Source organism: Anolis carolinensis, chromosome 3 (genome assembly GCF_035594765.1).
Source record: "Anolis carolinensis isolate JA03-04 chromosome 3, rAnoCar3.1.pri, whole genome shotgun sequence".
Taxonomy (NCBI): Eukaryota; Metazoa; Chordata; class Lepidosauria; order Squamata; family Dactyloidae; genus Anolis; species Anolis carolinensis.
Window position 1 is genome coordinate 41,252,191 of NC_085843.1, and position 20,624 is coordinate 41,272,814.

General features: G+C 43.9%; 1 protein-coding gene across 1 annotated transcript; it reads right to left on the reverse strand.

The window, feature by feature from the left end:
- Positions 1–545: 545 nt before the first annotated feature.
- ildr1 (immunoglobulin like domain containing receptor 1) lies at positions 546–19,828 on the reverse strand. Its single transcript, XM_008107870.3, has 8 exons — positions 19,502–19,828; positions 14,275–14,445; positions 13,472–13,621; positions 13,012–13,131; positions 10,490–10,636; positions 3,660–3,764; positions 1,872–2,692; positions 546–948 (listed from the first exon to the last, which is right to left on the reverse strand). Exons 1-8 carry the CDS (start codon positions 19,545–19,547, stop codon positions 907–909), a joined length of 1,602 nt encoding a protein of 533 aa, XP_008106077.3. The 5' UTR covers positions 19,548–19,828; the 3' UTR covers positions 546–906.
- Between the last annotated feature and the right edge of the window lie 796 nt (positions 19,829–20,624).

Below are 20,624 nucleotides of genomic sequence, written 5' to 3' on the forward strand. Positions count from 1 at the left end.
GCGCCCTGGCCCGTCTGGCCTGCTAGAAAAGGCCAGACGGGCGAGCGGGAGTAGCGTGGGAGGCGGGGCCAGCTCTGACGCCGCTCCCCCCCCCGCCCAGCGTGCCTTGGCCCTGCCTCCCACGCAGCGGCGTCAGAGCTGGCCCCGCCTCCCACGCTACCCCCGCTCGCCCGTCTGGCCTTTTGTAGCAGGCCAGACTCAGCGGAGGTTCCTCCAGGCCGCAATCGCGGCCTGGAGAAACCTCCGCTGAGTCTGGCCTGCTACAAAAGGCCAGACGGGCGAGCGGGGGTAACGTGGGAGGCGGGGCCAGCTCTGACGCCGCCCCCCCCGCCCAGCGTGCCCTGGCCCCGCCTCCCACGTTGCGTGGGAGGCGGGGCCAGGGCACGGGGGCGGGGCCAACTCTGGCCCCGCCCCCTCACTATTCGCCCTGGCCCCGCCTCCCACGCAGCGTGGGAGGCGGGGCCAGGGCACGCTGGGCAGGGCCAGGGCGCCGGTGGCGGGGGCGCTTTTCAGCACCCCCGCTTTACATCAAAAAATATCTCCGGCCGGCCCTGTTTGCTGCCTATTTCTAACCATGTTTATGATGAAACTTTCATTTATTTCTATTGGCTTTACTGGTTTGCATCCCTTGTGGCTATGCTTTTTCAAAGGCTGATAATCTGGCTACTGCTGAGCTATTCCTTAAACACAAAATAAATGCATAACAAGGAACTTTTCTTAGCATAGACACACCTTTTCATAAACAACCATATTGGAAATTAAAGCATTCAATGTAAACAACCACAGGCTGAAAGTGATGAGAAAATCATGAGATGCTTGATGATAATTGTTCACAGCCAGAGATGAATATGTCTCAAGTGAGCAGACACAGTCACTCTATTATACTGTAGCCAAACTAAAAAAGGACTAGAGGACCACACTCCTTCCACTGCGAGAACTGTCTTTTTCCTAGAAGAGAAAATGAAAGCTCATATTAGTTAAAAGCCAGAAAGTGTATCAGGTCCCTATTCATTTTTAATTATCGTAAGCTGCATTTTTCCTCATACTGACTTACTGGAGTATCTCATTAGTTGACTTATTTAAGTATGTCAACTACTGCTGCTACATCCATTTGTGCTTGGAATTTCTGCATTCCTAAGAGCAACACAACACTGACCAAAGTAAGGAGATGTATCTCAGAGTACTGCTCTATGTGATATATCACTCCTATACTAAAGTCATTCCATTGGTTGCCAATAAGTTTCTGGGCAAAATACAAAATGTTGGCTATAGCCTTTACAGTCTTACATGGTTTGGGTCCAGGTTACCTACAGGATAGCCTTCCCCAATCCATCTCGTAGGACACCAAGGTCCTTTGGGGAACTCTGACTCCAAGCTGCTGGAATCCAACTAACAACTGTCACCCAGAGGGCCTTTTCATCGGCCACCCCAGGACTGTGGAATGACCTGCCGGAAAAGCTCCAACAGCTAAATGATTTTCAGAATTTAAGATGCAACTTAAGACCCATCACTTCCGAAAGGGCTACCAAGTCAACTTTTAATCATAAGTTTTGTGTGTTGTTAAAGGCTTTCATGACCAGAAGCCTCCCACAAAGATGGTGAAAACATCAAAACATCCAAACGTCCCCTGGGCAACATCCTTGCAGACAGCCAATTTTCTCACACCAGAAGCGGGTTTCTCAGGCCGCTCCTGATATGGAAAAAAAAAAAAACACACACACACACCACAATTTTATCTTGAACCTTTTCATTTCAAAAGTTTGTGTAAAAAAAAAAGAGCACTTTTATAGAAAACAGTTATTTTACAATATGAGCCATTTCACACCTGTCCATTGTAACACCTAAAATTTATACGAAGAAAACCTATTTACCGATTGCCGCTCTGTCCGGCTTCTGTTTATGTCAACTTTGGCTGAGCCGTTTTCAACCGATGTATAACTGGGTGGTTTATCCTCCGCCCAGTGTGGGGAACGGCGCTGGTATTGTTGTCTCATTTTCCTCCGCAAGCGCTCAGACTCATCAGATGAGCTCCAAGACTCCCGTCGGGAAGGGGGAGAATAGCTCCGATGTCGTTGGCGGCTCCGGCGATCACTGCTCTGTCGATAAGGTTCTTGCTCAGAACGCTGATATCTTCTGTCAGAGTGCTGTTGTCTGGAATTCTCCCTCCTAGCCTCCCCCGGATAGGAACGAAGACTGTTTCTACTATGCGATAAAGATGTTGTGTCTCGCCTGGAACTCCGAGACCGGCCATAATAGTTGCTATCCCTCCGCCTCTCAGCTCTGAGCTCCCTGTTTCTGCCCCATGATTCTTGATCATCGCTGGAATGAAAATCTTCATCCAAAGATAAACGGCGCTTCCGCCTACTCCCTGGCCTCTCTTCCTCATTTGGGGTGCTACGCGGTCTTGGGGTATAGATAGTCTGACGTGGGCGTGAGGAACTGCTAGATCTCTGAGAAGAAGGGATGTGCTCCACTAAGGGAGGCAGCTGGATCACTCTGCGTTCGACAATCTCTGGTCCCAGAGAAGAAAGGATGCTAGGCTGTCGGCTGACCCCAACATGGTGTGAAGGCAGCACAGGCTGGGAAAGGTTGAGATTCCTGAGTTCAGACTCAAGATGGTCTAAGAACTTATTGCTGTGGGGCATTTGAGGAAGTGGAGGCATCAGAGGCTGACTGCTATGTGTAGACATTTCTAAGAAAAAATAAATTCACAGTTAGAGGAAGCTGATGGGCTGTCTTATCAGGACCAGACATTTGGCTGTCTAAGATGAAGAGGATGCCAATGCCCTCTCCCATTCACTATACAGAAGCTGACTGAAGTGGTAGTTGAATCTTTCTTCAATTCTAGCTGTGGCTGTATATGATGACATAGCGCCCAGAAGCCTGCTGGCGCTCAAGACCAACAAATGTATTTTTTCCAGGGTTGCACACTGAAGATGAGGCAAAGCAGTAGTTTAGGTTGGGCCTGATTGGCCTATTTCTCTAATCCCTTACTTTCTCCATGATTGTTAAACTTACAGTAATTTCCGTCTGCCTCTGCCCATACTGGCAAAGATATGCCAGTGAAATGCTTTAATAGCATTCTGGCCTTGAATACCATCCTCCCCAGGACACAAAGGCAGTTGGCTAGGTTCGTGGGAGCACACTGTTCTCTTTTCCATCACCTTGTTATTTCTTCCCCCAGCACATGCTTCTTAAGGTAACACATTCTGCTTAATAGTATGGCTGGCTAGTTCAACACTACTTAGATGGCCAAAAGTTCCTCTGTTTAGAGTAAAGAAAAAATCCTTCTTGAGACCTTACACAGACTCTCCAAGTATCTCATTATCACTAGTTTAATTTTGGATTTTTACTTGGAAATCAGTCATGTCCCTGTGCTACAAAATATATTTATACTAGACCAGTGCTTGTGTGCACATTGTATGTTGAACTGCAAGTTCCAATGACTACATTGGAACACATGACTACATATAACACATGATTCACAACCTCTGTACTAGGACCTTTAAAAAACTTTTTTGGGTAAAATAGAGTGGATTTAAAGACTACCTTTGTCTTTCTATGAGTTCTATGCCTGATTTATTTCTGAAGGGAAGACTACATCTATTAGGAATGTCTTGATCCATTTACACAACAGTTTATGGCATTGACTGAACTACCTCTCTGTAACAGTGGGTTTAGTTGGTATGAAGACGCCTGGGAGTGGTGTGCCATCCATGGCAAAAGCTGTCGAGCCTGCTTCATGAATTGATGCCGTTCCAGGACTACAGAGCAAACAAAGAAATAGATTTTTAGTTTGTGTGTTTTATATAACCATAATCACAAGACAGTGTGAGCCCAAATCAATGATAGTAAAGTTTCTCTTTCATTCAAGACAAATGACGTATCTGACCACAAGGAATGGAAGACTATGATAGAGCCTCCATTTTTACTTAGTTCAATCTTTTTACCTGGTGTCCTCCAGATAGTATTAAACAGGTAAAGTATATGTCAAAGACAGAACGCCACAAGATTCAAAGTAACAGAGTTTATTAGATTACAGAACTCAAAAATGCCCGTAAAAACACAAGGGCCAGGCAGTTTTTGCCTTTAGTAGCAAAAAGGGACAAAAGTAAATGTTCAAAAGATAAACCGGATTAAACCGGAGTTTAATCCGGGTAAAAACAAACTGCTTGCTTCAGCCTAGGTATTAACAGAACAAAAGCCAAGGAACAAAAGATACAAAGAATGCAACTAATTGGCAGCAGATTCCTCTCTGCTGCCAGCACTGTGCTTAGAGTAACTTGCGTCGCTCCCACACACACACAGTAGACAGGATCTCCAACACGAGCAATTCAGCCAAGGATTGCAGAAGTAGAGTAGACCAGTTCCGTTCCGTAGATCAAAGCCAGAAGCAGACGTTTGTAGTTTTTCCAAGTCCAAGAAGGGGGGAAGACAAGCCGTGGTCAGTTCAGTCCGGGTTCTCAAAGCAGGAGATGGCGTCCGTCAGAAAGACGACGGAAGGTCAAGCTAATAAGAGTAAGCACAGGTTTGCACAAACAAATGCCCACACAATCCCTCCCGCCGTCTGACCTTGGATTCCAATCAACTTACGTCTCAGCACAGGAAAGCACACAAGTCTTCAGGGAAGCGTCCCACACACACACGGATCCCAAGCGTTTGCCCAGATTACCTTGCCCGACGCAATTTGCAATTGCTCCCAAGCCCCATTTTATGCCAGTTACAAATCTTCATCACTGTCAGCTGTCCTCCTTAACCCGGGCGTTTCCTCATCACTTTCCTCGTCAGAGCTGGAACACCTCTGACTACGCCCAACAGCATCTCCAGCTGTGGATCCCGTCCCATCCCTCCAGCTAAGCCATGGGTCTAATCCTGAAGGTCCCCATTCATCTTCTGTCCCATCATGGCCAGTGGCACCCAATTCCTCCCTTACCCGAGTCCAATCCATCTCATCCTCCTCTGAGCTAACCAGCCCCTCCTCCATTCTCTCCGTAAACCCTTCGAAAGATTCTTCGTCAGATGGTGCTGCAAATATGTCTCGCAGTCTTTTTCTCTCTCGCTCCTCGAGAGTATCTGACTCCCGAGGAGTCTTACGCCCACGTCTGTCAGTAACAGAGCCATGAGGCTCAATCATAACACTATCCCCTCTCACAAAGGCCTCCTCCCCCGATGGCGGAGAAGTGGCAGTGATACCCTCCGCTATAGCACCACGACGACTAGAGGTATCAAGTTTCAACAGTGAACGATGAAAGACTGGATGGACCTTTAAACTAGACGGTAAACGCAAACGAAACGCAACGGAAGAAATCTTTTTAACGATAGGAAAGGGACCCAAATACCGAGGCGCAAACTTTCCCCCAGCCTGTTTAATATGTTTGGAAGATAACCACACCAAATCCCCTTCTTCCAACTCCTCCCCTGCCTGCCTGTGGCGGTCAGCCTGAGTCTTCTGCGTTGCCTTAGCTTCCAGCAGTAAGCGACGGGCAACATCATGCAATGCAGCCATTTCCGTAGAGCGGTACACAGGGTCCGAAGAGACCACATTGGTCGACGGCGCCACACCTCCCCGTGGGTGAAAACCATAAGTTAGCTCAAACGGCGTATGCTGACTAGATGTGTGCACCGCATTGTTGTAAGCAAATTCCGCCACCGGTAGCCACTTCACCCAAGCCGTGGGTTGGTCTAAACAAAAACAACGCAGATATTGCTCTAAGAGCCCATTAACCCGTTCCGACTGTCCATCCGTTTGCGGATGGAAAGCTGAAGAAACGTTTAACTTAGTCCCCAAACACTCATGGAAATGTTTCCAAAAGCGTGACACAAATTGCGGAGCCCTATCTGAAATAATCACCTCGGGTGCTCCGTGCAAACGATAGATGTGCTTAGTAAATAGTAAGGCCAACGTAGGGGCCGCCGGAATGGTTGAACAAGGAATAAAATGAGCCAGTTTACTAAATAAATCCACCACCACCCAAATACAAGTATAACCCCCAGACTTAGGCAAATCTGAAATGAAATCCATGGAAATGATTTGCCATGGCCTGTCCGGAACAGGTAAAGACGACAACAACCCTCTAGGGCGCCCAACAGGCGTCTTACTCTGCTGGCAAACGGCGCAGCTGTCACAAAAGCGCAGAATGTCTTGCCGCATCTTTGGCCACCAATAGCTCCTGGTAATGAGCTGCACGGTCTTGAATCTGCCAAAGTGCCCAGCCATGGGTTCGTCATGGTGGGCTCTAATCACCTCCAACCTGAGGGCCCCCACTGGTACGTAGACCTGCCCCCTGCGTACCAATACTCCGTCTTGATCTTGTAGATGCGGCAGTATGGTACGGTTACCTGCTGAGAGCAGCATCAGTTGCTCCTGTGTCCACACATCATCCCTCTGAGCCGCAAGGATCTGGTCATGTAACCCGAGCTCATTATCTACAACACACAGAGAGGCAGTAGGCAAGATGGTCTGACATACAACCTGCTCATTGGTCTTAAACTCCGGCTTGCGGGATAAAGCATCGGCCCGCAAGTTTGCCTTCCCCTCTACGAACTGCACCTTGAAGTTAAACCTGGAGAAAAACAAAGCCCATCGGATTTGACGCTGGTTTAACTTCTTTGCTGTTTGCAAGTGCTCTAAGTTCTTGTGATCAGATCTGACCACGATCTGGTGCCGTGCCCCTTCAAGCCAGTGCCGCCACACCTCAAACGCCACCTTAATCGCCAACAACTCCTTCTCCCATATGGTATAGTTCTGCTCGAAGGGTGTTAGTTGCCGCGAGTAAAATCCACAGGGACGCAAGGTCCCTGAGGAGTCCTTCTGAGACAATACAGCCCCCAACGCGTAGCTAGAAGCGTCCGCTTCTACCACGAACGGTTTGTCAACATCAGGATGGGTTAGTATGTTGTCCGATTGAAAACTAGACTTAAGTTGTAGAAACGCCTCGTGAGCTTCCCGCCCCCACACAAATGGCTGTTTCTTGCGCAGAAGCTGCGTCAAAGGTACCGTGAGCTTTGCAAAATTCGGAATAAACTCCCGGTAGTAATTAGCGAAACCTAAGAACCTTTGTACATCCTTCTTAGTTTTCAGCTCCTGCCATGAGTTGACGGCGTCAACCTTATGTGGGTCCATTTTAAGTTCCCTACCTGACACTACATGACCTAGGAACTCCACTTCAGGCACATGAAAGACGCATTTGGAAGCCTTGGCGAAAAGCCCATTAGCCCGCAGTCGGTGCAGAACCTGCTTGACATGTTGACGATGTTCTTTCTCGTCCTTAGAAAAAATCAAGATATCATCCAAATAAATCACTAAAAATTGGTCAATTAGGTCCCTGAACACATCGTTCATGAACCTCTGGAAGACCGCAGGAGCATTACAAAGCCCAAAAGGCATGACTCGGAACTCGTGGCATCCGAAACACGTGTTAAATGCCGTCTTCCATTCATCCCCTTCCCGTATACGGATTAAGTTATAGGCCCCCCGCAGGTCAAGCTTGGTAAAGACCTTAGCCCCTTGCACCCTTGATAACAGTTCCGAGATTAAAGGCAGCGGGTACCTATCCCGAATGGTGTATTTGTTTAGGATCCGATAGTCGCAGACCAACCTAAGTTCCCCAGTCTTTTTGGCTACAAAGAATACTGGTGCCGCAGTTGGAGAACTAGATGGGCGAATAAACCCCTTGGCTAAATTTTCATCTAAAAACTCCCGCAAAGCTTGCCTTTCCGGTACAGTCAAGGCATACAGCCTCCCTGCTGGCAGTTTCGCACCTTCTGCCAGTTTGATGGCGCAATCATATGGCCTGTGCGGTGGTAATTTGTCCGCTTCTCTTTTACAAAATACATCAGAGAACTCCCCATACTCAGCAGGCACTCCCTCCATATCAGCATGAGTAACGTTTAAAGTGCAACAATCCTGCCTCTTTAAGATCACTTTACGTGTTGCCCAATCCACTTGTGGGTTTACTACAGCTAGCCAATCCATCCCCAGGATCACATCATATCTAGGCAAGCTCGTAATATCCCACACAAACGTTCCCGTTACTCCCTGCACCTCCCACGTTACTGCTGAGGTTTCCTGGTTAACCACCCCAGTCTCCAGCAGTCTCCCATCTGCTCCCTCCACCCACACGTCGCATGCCTTGCGCACTCTAGGAATGCCATGCTTCTTAGCAAACTCAATATCTATATAGGAGACCGTAGCTCCTGAGTCCAGCAGTGCCAGAGTAGAAACAAGTTCCCTTCCCCCAACAGATAATGTAATGGGTACGAAAACATGCTTCCTCCCCTCAGTTGACTGCTTGAGGAGCCCTAGTGCGTTGGACTCACGTCGCACTAGGGCTGGCCTTTTCCCGAAAGCTGGGAAGGTTTCACATTACAATTTTTGGCAAAATGCCCAGCATTCCCACAGTACAAACACAAGCCCAGCTGCCTCCTACGGCTCTTTTCCTCTGTAGACAGTTTTTTAAAGACCCCAAGCTCCATGGGCTCTTCCCCCATCACCACAGGTGCCCTGGTTACATGCATGGGTGGCGCACACATTGCTTTTGAGTGTTTACGAGCCTCGAACCTTGCGTCTAAACGCAGCACCTTAGCTACTAAGGCGTCCCAGCTTTCAGCCGGCTCCAAGCGTGCTAATTCATCCTGGAGCATATCACTTAACCCGGCAGTAAATAAAAGCATGAATGCATTTTCCCCCCAATCCAGCTGGTGGCGATACAGGTTAAACTTATTTAAGTAATCCAAAACAGTCCCCTTTCCCTGTTTCAACCGATACAGAGCCCACCCAGCGTTCTCCGTGCGGAGAGGATCCCCAAAAGTATCAGTTAACAACTTTTTGAAATTATTCAAATTGTCCTTGACTGGGTCATTTCCCAAAATTAAATTAGTGGCCCATTGTCCTGCGGGACCGGTCAACAAACTCAAAATAAAAGCCACCTTACTAGTGTCAGTAGGAAAAGCATGAACACTGAGCTGTGAAAAATAAAGCTCCACTTGTGCCAAAAAGGTTGGCAACTTGCACCTGGTTCCGTCAAAGCGTTCAGGAGTCAAAACATGTCCTTTCACAGCAAAAGCTGTTTGGCTTACGGTAAAGGCCGTTTGCAATTGGTCTACTTTGGCTCTTAACTCATCCATCGTCTTCCTGACGGGTTTATTGCTGCAATAAACTTTTTATGGGCGTCGGGCAATCTGTCAAAGACAGAACGCCACAAGATTCAAAGTAACAGAGTTTATTAGATTACAGAACTCAAAAATGCCCGTAAAAACACAAGGGCCAGGCAGTTTTTGCCTTTAGTAGCAAAAAGGGACAAAAGTAAATGTTCAAAAGATAAACCGGATTAAACCGGAGTTTAATCCGGGTAAAAACAAACTGCTTGCTTCAGCCTAGGTATTAACAGAACAAAAGCCAAGGAACAAAAGATACAAAGAATGCAACTAATTGGCAGCAGATTCCTCTCTGCTGCCAGCACTGTGCTTAGAGTAACTTGCGTCGCTCCCACACACACACAGTAGACAGGATCTCCAACACGAGCAATTCAGCCAAGGATTGCAGAAGTAGAGTAGACCAGTTCCGTTCCGTAGATCAAAGCCAGAAGCAGACGTTTGTAGTTTTTCCAAGTCCAAGAAGGGGGGAAGACAAGCCGTGGTCAGTTCAGTCCGGGTTCTCAAAGCAGGAGATGGCGTCCGTCAGAAAGACGACGGAAGGTCAAGCTAATAAGAGTAAGCACAGGTTTGCACAAACAAATGCCCACACAATCCCTCCCGCCGTCTGACCTTGGATTCCAATCAACTTACGTCTCAGCACAGGAAAGCACACAAGTCTTCAGGGAAGCGTCCCACACACACACGGATCCCAAGCGTTTGCCCAGATTACCTTGCCCGACGCAATTTGCAATTGCTCCCAAGCCCCATTTTATGCCAGTTACAAATCTTCATCACTGTCAGCTGTCCTCCTTAACCCGGGCGTTTCCTCATCACTTTCCTCGTCAGAGCTGGAACACCTCTGACTACGCCCAACAGCATCTCCAGCTGTGGATCCCGTCCCATCCCTCCAGCTAAGCCATGGGTCTAATCCTGAAGGTCCCCATTCATCTTCTGTCCCATCATGGCCAGTGGCACCCAATTCCTCCCTTACCCGAGTCCAATCCATCTCATCCTCCTCTGAGCTAACCAGCCCCTCCTCCATTCTCTCCGTAAACCCTTCGAAAGATTCTTCGTCAGATGGTGCTGCAAATATGTCTCGCAGTCTTTTTCTCTCTCGCTCCTCGAGAGTATCTGACTCCCGAGGAGTCTTACGCCCACGTCTGTCAGTAACAGAGCCATGAGGCTCAATCATAACAGTATATGATTGCATTCCTTTCATTGCCCTCAAAGCCTCTCACAAGTGTCAAAATAGTTTTCTGGGCATACACTTGCTTATGAAAAGATTCTGTATTCCACAGAGGTTATTTTGGATTTGTTTCTGTAAACCACGAAAAAAGGCAGGAAATTGACTTACCTTTTTCATTACAACAGCAGCGAGTTGGGCAGCAGGGACAGCGCACATGGCAGCAACAATGCTGGGGGCAACACTGGCACCAGCAAATCCCAATCAGCAAGAGAAGGAGCAGGCCACCAATGATGATCAAGATTACTGTCAGCCAGTCTGGTCAGATGAAGAGGACAAGCTCAAAATAAATGTACTGTTCACTGTTTTTCTTGTCATTTTTATTTTTAAATTTCTTCTGGCTGGATATCGTTTTTAAGAATCATAGAGTCAGAAGAGACCACATGGGCATCTAATTCATCCCTCTGCCATGCAAGAAAAGCACAATCAAAGCACCCATGGCAAATGACCATCCAGCCTCTGTTTAAAAGCCTCCAAAGAAGGCACCTCTGCCACATTTTGAGGCAGCGTTCCATTGTTAAACAGCTCTCATGATCAGGAAGTTCTTCCTAATGTTTAGCTGAAATCTCCTTTCCTGTAATTTGAACCCATTGTTCTGAGCACTAGTCTCCAGAGCAGCAGAAAACAACTCTGTTCTCTCTTCCTTATGACATCCTTTAAAATATTTAAACATGAATATCATATCTCCTCTGATTCTTCTTTTCTGCAGGCTAAACATATCCAGCTCTTTAAGATGTTCCTCATAGGGCAAAGTCTCCAGACCGTTGATCATTTTAGTTGCCCTCCTCTGGACACCTTCCAGTTTGTAATTATCAATATTTTAAAAATATTTTACATCATTTTTATACAAAAATAGCATATGAGGCAGAGCTTTCAGAACATTTCATGTTGGTGACACACTTTTTTATACATGCATCATTTTGTGACACAGTAATTCACTTTTACTAGCAAACTGGAGGTTAAACTTGTCATAATGAAATGTATGGAAAAACAACATATCTCATGAAATCCTTTCATTTATATATATTTTTTAAATATGATGTATTGCTTATTTCACAGACTCAGATGTTTCTCATTACGTTTGTGTGACACACCTACACATTGCAGCCAACACACTAATGCAGGGGTCCCCAAACTTTTAAAACAGGGGGCCAGTTCAAGATCCTTCAGACCGTTGGAGGGCCGGACTATAGTCGGCCACCAAGCAATAATAATTAATAATAATAATGGAGCCCCGGTGGCAGAGTGTGTAAAAGCACTGAGCTGGAGACCGAAAGGTCCCAGGTTCAAGCCCCGGGAGCGGCGGGAGCGGCCACTGTTAGCTCCAGCTCCTGCCAACCTAGCAGTTCGAAAACATGCCAATGTGAGTAGATCAATAGGTACCACTCCGGTGGGAAGGTAACGGCGCTCCATGCAGTCATGCCGGCCACATGACCTTGGAGGTGTCTCTACGGATGAGCACCAACCCCCAGAGTCAGACATGATTGGACTTAACATCAGGGGAAAACCTTTACCTACTTTAATAATAATAATAACAACAACAACAATAATAATAACAAAGAGGGTTGGAAGAGACCCTTTGGGCCATTGAGTCCACTCCCCTTCTCTTCCTTTGTGCACCGAAAGCACAAGCAAAGCACCCCTGAAAGATGGCCACCCAGCCTCAATGTTAATAATAATAATAATAATAATAATAATAATAAAGAGGGTTGGAAAAGACCCCTTGGGCCATTTAGTCCAACCCCCTTCTGCCTTTGTGGACCAAAAGCACAAGCAAAGCATCCCTGACAGATGGCCACCCATCCTCAATGTTAATAATAATAATAATAATAATAATAGTAATAATAATAATAATAATAATAATAATAATAATAATAATAATGGTTGTAAGAGAAGAAGAGACCCCTTGAGTCATTTAGCCCAACCCACTTCTGCCCTTGTGCCGTGGGGGCCGGATAAATAGCTTCGATGGGCCGCATCCGGCCCCCGGGCCTTAGTTTGGGGACCCCTGCACTAATGTGTCACGACACACAGTTTGGAAAGCTCTGGTGTAAGGTATAACTATACAAAACAACACATTAACATTAACTAAGCTATTACATACATGACTAACAGACTGATTTTCCTTTTTATGAGTACAGCTGAAGCATCTTCTGTAGGGTCCACTGTAAACACTGTGTAAACATCTAAAACAGCCACTAGGTGTTCAGAAAACTTTTACAATTGCCAATTATTTCAGGATCCCAACACTGAACTAAGAAGATCCCATTTGGGGTTGGGGCCCACAGTTTAAGAAGGCCTGTCCTAGAGCATTACTTGACTCTCAGTGCATGGCTAAACTAATTCAACCTGGTTTACCCCATGTTAAGGACTGGAAGTCCTTGGACATCATGTAGACATCCAGTAGTGACTTCTGGGCTACTGTGGGTTTTGTAGCCAGTATAGACAAGCCCTTAGATATTATTAGGACACGAGTATCTTCTTGGTTACGATCTTTAGGCTACTAGGGTACTATCTTTGGTATCCTGTTATTTCCATACTTTCTTCCTGTCAATATGATGGATGGTGAGAAAAGTGAGGAATGGGAGAGAATGCTATTCTGAAAAGAAGAAAAATAAAATAGTGCTACATACTCAAAACAATGAGCTTGACCTCTTTATCTGGGTCACCAGATGTATCTCCTGGAGCTTCAACAGCACAGTAATAGACTCCATGGTCCCACCACATCACTTCATTGATCACGAGATCTGCTTCTACAGAGGAGAAAAGTCTAATAAATTAAGATGACTGGCTTCTGTTTATGTTGTTGTCCAAGCGCTACAGGACTCCATTCTTTTTCCTCCATAACACAGAAGAACACTGAACAGTGTGATCTGTCATCTTCCTTGGTGGTGTGCAGCAACAGGATCTTCCAGGAAAACTAGGCCTTTCATTGCAACTGGATGTATAAATAATGTCCATAGCATATCAACATATAACCCATATTGATCTCTTATCCTTCTAAACACTGCAGTCAGCTTAGGGCTCACAGCATGAATGACTGGTGCTATGGTGATGGTGGTGAGGGATTTTCCCAAGGATGCAAATACTTACTGTTTCGAATGGTGATCTTCCGCTGGCTGTAATCAACACCCAGGACAGGTTCATTTTGCCCCCTTTTCTGAGCGACAATCCTCACTTCCCGTTGGTTGTCATTGCAATCATTAGAAGGGTCTTGGCCCAGACCTAGGCTTGCCTGATAGGCTAGAGATAAAGTGGCAGAGTGCAAAATTAATGCCTTCTAAACTTAAATAAAAATGTCTGAAAGGTAAAGTAGCAGATTCTAGTAGTATGCACAATTCTGCAAACTTCCCTGGGAAATATGGAAAACTCCCCCAGGGAACTGGAAAAGATGGCTAGGCTGGTGCTCACATTTAGAATAAAGTTAGAGCCCTCAACAATGGGAAGAAAAATCGCAAAAACCTGAAATGGCCTTGAGTATCAATCAGCTTGAGATCTATCAGGGTCACCAAAATTTCTGAAATGAAAACTGTTAAACTGAATCAATGGCATTAATTCTTCCCATAGGAATATTTATCTCTGCATCTGAAACAACTCCTCCAGAAAGTTGTATGATCTTCTTTAATAGGCCATGCTAGAGATCCTAGAGATTCCTAGAGAGTAATTTTGAAGGACCTAGAGATTCCTGAAGAGAACTTTAAATCCAATTGTGAATAATGAATTCTGTGAACAATCACATCCACAAAAGTTAAAGCTGCAAATGTAGAGGGACAACTGTACTATATAATGTAGCGTAATCACAACCCTCATTATTTCACAAACCCTCCTGGCTCTCTTATTTGTTGAGGGAGAGTACCACTTTACAGTAGTAATGGGGAGCAAATAGAAGCACTCACCAAAAGAGTAGTAGTCAAGGATGGGATCCTTGCAAAAGGATTTAAAACGCCAGGTAACTACCACATCCTGCAGTGGTGCGGAGGTACTGTAGTCACATCTGAGTATCACAGAGGCAAATAACATGGTGTACCGCTCAGTTTCTGGCACCGTCACCAGGACAGAGATACAGCCTACAAGGAAGAATGTACAGATCAGTTATCTACAAGTACAAAAAATATATTAGAAGATATCATCCAGGAGAAAAATAAAAAAATGTTAATCAGTACAATTTCAGAAGCTAGAAAGAATTGCAGGGAGAGACAGAAACCAAAACTAGCTGGCCATGTGAGCGATAAGGACAAAGTAGTTACCCTCTGCAGAAGGTTCAATGAGTGGACGAGCCTCCATAATCTCCTTCTGGATCAGTTATGGATCTAGAAAGACCAGTAACTAAAACAACAACAATGTCTTAGGGACCTTCCATACAGCCATATAACCCAGAATATCAAGCCAGATAATCCATAATATCTGCTTTGAACTGAGTCCACACTGCCATATAATCCAGTTTAGTGTGGATTTTATACAGCTGTGTGGAAGGAGCTATAGTTGTTGTACTCCTGTTTTCTGTTTTTTTGGTTTTTGGAAGAAGTCTTGAGTGTGCTCTGATTTTTTATTAGAGTAAACATGGTTTTCAGAAAATCCATTTTATTTGAGGGATTGAGGTCTCTTCCACACAGCAGAATAAAATCCTACATTATCTGCTTTGAACTGGATTATATGGCAGTGTGGACTCAAATAACCCGGTTCAAAACAGATACTGTGGGATTTTCTGCCTTGATATTCTGGGTTATATGGCTGTGTGGAAGGGCTCTGACATAGATTATGTTTTCACTCTGTTTTCCTTGGAATAGGCTAATGCATTTGAAGTTCATCATTTTGTGTTCCAAACAATTTTTTTAATTTATGAAATTTCTATCTCAGATTTATTTACTATAACATTTATGGAATTTCAGTACAGTACACAGGTAAGATCATGTTCCGCAGTATATGTTCTCAGAACATCAACAAATAAAGAGTAGAAAAGTTATCAATTTAGAACACACAGCAGTAGACAAAACTTAATCCAAACATAACCGCAAAGGTTATGGATCAGCAATTATGTCAAAGATCCAAAAATTGAAATCATAGTGGAACAATGACAATTTCTTAAGGCTTTTAAAGTAAACATTCCTATGTTTATCAAAGAAAAATAAACCAATGTATCATTCCGACTGTTAGCAAAGCTAAAGATAGTGATATCAGTAGAGATAAATAATATAAATATGTGGTTTGTATGATTTAAAAAGCTCAGATATTTTGAGCAGCACCTAGCTGAACTAAAGATGTAAATGTGGTTTTACCCATAAAATGGTTTATACTCTTTTAACTACCATATTCAATACTGTGTTTTAACCTTGTTCTTCACTGTGTTTCTTAATATCTAATTGTATACGTTTCTACACTATTCTGATGCTTGTACATTTTCTGTTGCTGGTCATCGACTGTAATAAATAAATATATATACCCATAAAAAGCTGAAAGAGAAGGGTGGAGCAAGTTCATGTACAGCATTTTCCCTGCCAAGCCTATACCCTCATCTCACACTTTGGTGACAGTATAGTAAGACCCAGGGATTGAAGCAATAAAAAGGCACTGGCAAAGTCCCAGGGGTCCAGAGATCAATTTATTCTTGCCAGGAAATCCTTTTCATTTTCAGCCATTGTGAGGATTCTAGCTAAAGTCAGTAAGAATATAAAAGCCTGGGAGACAGCAAAAATCACTGTTCTTCTTGTTAATTAAAAAAAACAAACCTTGACACTTATACTTTGTGTGAGTTCTGCTGCAACACCTGGGCTGCATATATATTATAGAATTACTGCAGTTTGACACCACTTTAACTGCCATGGCTCTGTAGTTTTACAAGGTCGTTAGCCGTCTCTGCCAGATAGTACTGACATCCATAGCTCCTACAATTCCATAGCACACCAGTGGTAATTTAACTGAAATTTTCATGTATGACAATGGCATCATTCAATAAGCCACCCTACTGGGATCTGCACGTATCATCCGAAAATACATCACACAGTCCTAGACACTTGGGAAGTGTTCGACTTGTGATTTTGTGATATGAAATCCAGCATATCTATCTTGTTTGCTGTGTCATAATAATAATAATAATAATAATAATAATAATAATAATAATAATAAATAACAATAATAATAATAACAACAACTCTATTTTTGTACCCCTCCTCCATCTCCCCAAAGGGACTCGAGGCAGCTTACATGGGGCCAAGAGCGGGTAATTACAATAACAGAATAAAACGTATCAAAATAAAAATACAAATTTATACACATTAACATAGTAAAATTAAAATGTACATACACTACAATCATATGCATACACTCTGTGAAGCAGGGCTAAGAATAAGGCAGTTTTCCCAGTGTTGTTGGATTGGAACTCAGTTTCTGTTAACTCAGAATTAAGACTCCACTGAGTTCATTATTCTGCACTACTAAGCTGATTCAATTTTTCATGTCACAGTGAATTTTAAGGTAAACATTAAAGGTTTTTCTTTTCCATATTCATTGTGATTTTTCCTTCTAGTGTTAGCATTGTGTGCCATCACCCTTTTTGCACGGTGGTGACCCTAAGGCAATCCTATCATAGGGTTTTCTTTGTAAGATTTGTTCAGGAGACAGTTGCCATTGCCTTTGTCTGAAGCTGAGCAAAAATTTGAATCTTGGTCTCCAAAGGAGCCATTATAAGCACTACCCTGCATTTATTTATTTAGATTTAACTTGGGGCAGACAAAAATTTGCATATGCAAATGCTACTGCCATAGACCCTCCGAACAGAAATTAAGAAATGAATTAAGAAACTTCAAAAGAAGTTGGCACACATTTTATATCTGACCTCTGCTACCATAAAATCTTATATCTACACAACAGTAAACATCTTATAACCACACAACAGCCCAACTGGAAGATACCCATTGAATAGATGAGATTCATTTATGTGAACATTAAGGAAAACTAATCAGGAGAAAAATAAATTGAACATTAAGGAAAACTAATCAGGAGAAAATAACCCTGCAACTGTTGTACTAAATGCGGTAGCATTGAATTTATGTTATGTAAAACTAAAAATATTGATTTTAAAACAGGCTTTTGACCTTGAGTAGATTGAAATGGACCAACTGAGGTGCACACTCTGGCACTTTAGTTATGATTTGATGGCAGCTAGTTTTAACTATAAATGTTCTGTGGTTTTCAAATTGTGCTATTTTGATTTTATGTGTTGTTAGTGGTTGTTATAATTTTATGTGATACCGTTTTATATTCCTGTACCGTTTTATGTCATATGCTCCCCGAGTAGAGCTCAGTGATCCTTTGAGATGGAAAAATATATAGAATTGGATTATATGTAAAAATTATAATACTGTATTTAAAGTCAAATTTTAAATTATTTTTTAAAAAGAGAAGACAGAGTTCCAATACTAATTGGAAGTAACATTTCACTTGTTTAATGGGGGAAAGGCTATATATATATATACCTCCTTCTATATACAAGTGTCTGCCTTGTCTGTAAAAAATGGCATTGAATGTTTGCCGCATATGTATGTCCCGTGATCCTCCCTGAGTCCCCTTCGGGGTGAGAAGGGGAAAATATAAATCATAGAATCATAGAATCATAGAATAGTAGAGTTGGAAGAGACCACATGGGCCATCTAGTCCAACCCCCTGCTAAGAAGCAGGAAATCGCATTCAAAGCACCCCCGACAGATGGCCATCCAGCCTCTGCTTAAAAGCCTCCAAGGAAGGAGCCTCCACCACGGCCCCGGGGAGAGAGTTCCACTGTCGAACAGCTCTCACAGTGAGGAAGTTCTTCCTGATGTTCAGGTGGAATCTCCTTTCCTGTAGTTTAAAGCCATTGTTCCGTGTCCTAGTCTGCAGGGCAGCAGAAAACAAGCTTGCTCCCTCTTCCCTAATACTGTAAATAAGTAAATATTTAACTTAGTGTTATAGGTGCAGTGTTTAGTGTTTCAATGTATTCTACTGGAGCCCCCAATGGCATAGTGGGTTAAAGCCTTGTGACTTGTAGGTTGGGTTGCTGACCTGAAAGCTGCCAGGTTCGAATCCCACCCGGGGAGAGCGCGGATGAGCTCCCTCTATCAGCTCCAGCTCCATGTGGGGACATGAGAGAAACCTCCCACAAGGATGGTAAAAACATCAAAAACATCCGGGTGTTCCCTGGACAACGTCCTCGCATATGGCCAATTCTCTCACACCAGAAGTGACACGAAAAAAAGTATTGCAAGTTGTGCAAACATGTATACTGTACTTGTTACTTTCTCTGTTTCTATAGTCTGATTGTTGTTTGATGTTGTCTAAAATGTATACGTTTAATAATAATAATAAGAAGAAGAAGAAGAACAACAACAACAACACCAACAACAACATTGGGTGCCATGCCAAAAGATCTCTGCCAGCATTTGGAAACAATAGACATTGACAAAATTATGATCTGCAAAAGGCCACCCTACTGGGATCTGCGCGCATCATCCAAAAATACATCACACAGTCCTAGACACTTGGAAAGTGTTCGACTTGTGATTTTGTGAAACGAAATCCAGCATATCTATCTTGTTTGCTGTGTCATACAATACTACTACTACAACTACTACTACTAATAATAATAATATGTTACTGGTAAATAAAAAGGGGAAAATTAGACTTCAAAAGAAACTGGCACACATTTTTATCTGATCTGGAGGGTTTTTTCTTCTTCTTCAAACAAAACGCTTTGTCAAACAAACGTTGGAAAACAAAAACAGTTTGATGGCACTCATGACAGGTTTATCAGGAAGTGGTTGAAAGGACAAGCAGGAAGGCAGGGCAGGAGGGAAAGGGTCACCTTCGTGGGCCCTCCGTAATACTGCAAGAGAGAAGGATTTACCGGGGGTGAGAAATATCCTTTAGAGGAGGGGCGCATCTATACTGTCGGATTAATATAGTCTGACACCACCTGAGCTGCCATGGCTCAAGGCTAGGGAATCGTGGGAGTTGTACTTTGTCGGGAAGAGAAGGCGAAAAGACTTAGAAAAATACTGCAACTTCCAGAAGTCCTTAGTAGAGATCCTTGGCAGTGAAAGAAGGGTCAAACTGCATTAAAGCGACAGTGTAGGCGCCCCGCTTGGGACTCACCTGTCGGGAAGCAGGTGAGGCCGAGGAAGAGCCACCAGGAGGCCATGGCGCCTCCACCCCGCCCTTCCTTCCCTTCCCTGGGGCGACTCCGAGTTCAACACGGTTCTTCCGGAAAAGGTCCTGCTCAGGTGTTGGGTTTCTTGTCCACTTTGCCTGGGAAGGACTCCTCGGTCGTTTCTCTTGGGAAAGGAAGAGACGGCCTTCTTTCCTTCCGCTCCAAAGCTCCTTCCCCAGCCCCCTCTGCACCTGTCCGCAGCGCACCTTCCTGCAGGTGTAACATGCTACGGATTCCTGCAGGGGCCGCGCTTGACTTTAGGAGAGCGCGTCTCTTCCCTGGGGCATCTACACTATGGAATTAACGCAGTTTGGCACCCTGGCTCAAGGCTATGGAAGTTGTACTTTGGTGAGACCCCAGTTATCTTTGGCAGAGAAGGCTCAAGTCTTAAAAAAACATGGAGGCAGATAAGAAGGTGCTTCAGAGGGTTACCACTACTGCCTAGATAATTACAGTAGAGTCTCACTTATCCAACACTCGCTTATCCAACGTTCTGGATTATCCAACACATTTTTGTAGTCAATGTTTTCAATACATCGTGATATTTTGGTGATAAATTTGTTAATACAGTAATTACTACATAGCATTACTGCGTATTGAACTACTTTTCTGTCAAATTTGTTGTATAACATAATGTTTTGGTGCTTAATTCCTAAAATCATAACCTAATTTGATGTTTAATAGGCTTTTCCTTAATCCCTCCTTATTATCCAACATATTTGCTTATCCAACATTCTGCCAGCCCGTTTATGTTGGATAAGTGAGACTCCACTGTAATTCTTGGTTGCCCTCTCGCCTCTTTGGAAGGACTGTATAATTCCTGCCGCCTTAAGATGGCTCAAAATATTATTTATTTATTTCTTTGTTTCCCATACTTGTATCCTGCCCTTCTCACCCCAAAGGGGACTCAGGGCAGCCACAGACTCGGCAGCAATTCGATGCCCAACATACCATTCCAAACATAACAATTACAATTAAAACCAAACATTAAACATACTGTAAATTAATTAAAAATAACAGTTAAAATCACACAAGTTCCATATCAAAGTCCAGGATAGGTCCAATAGT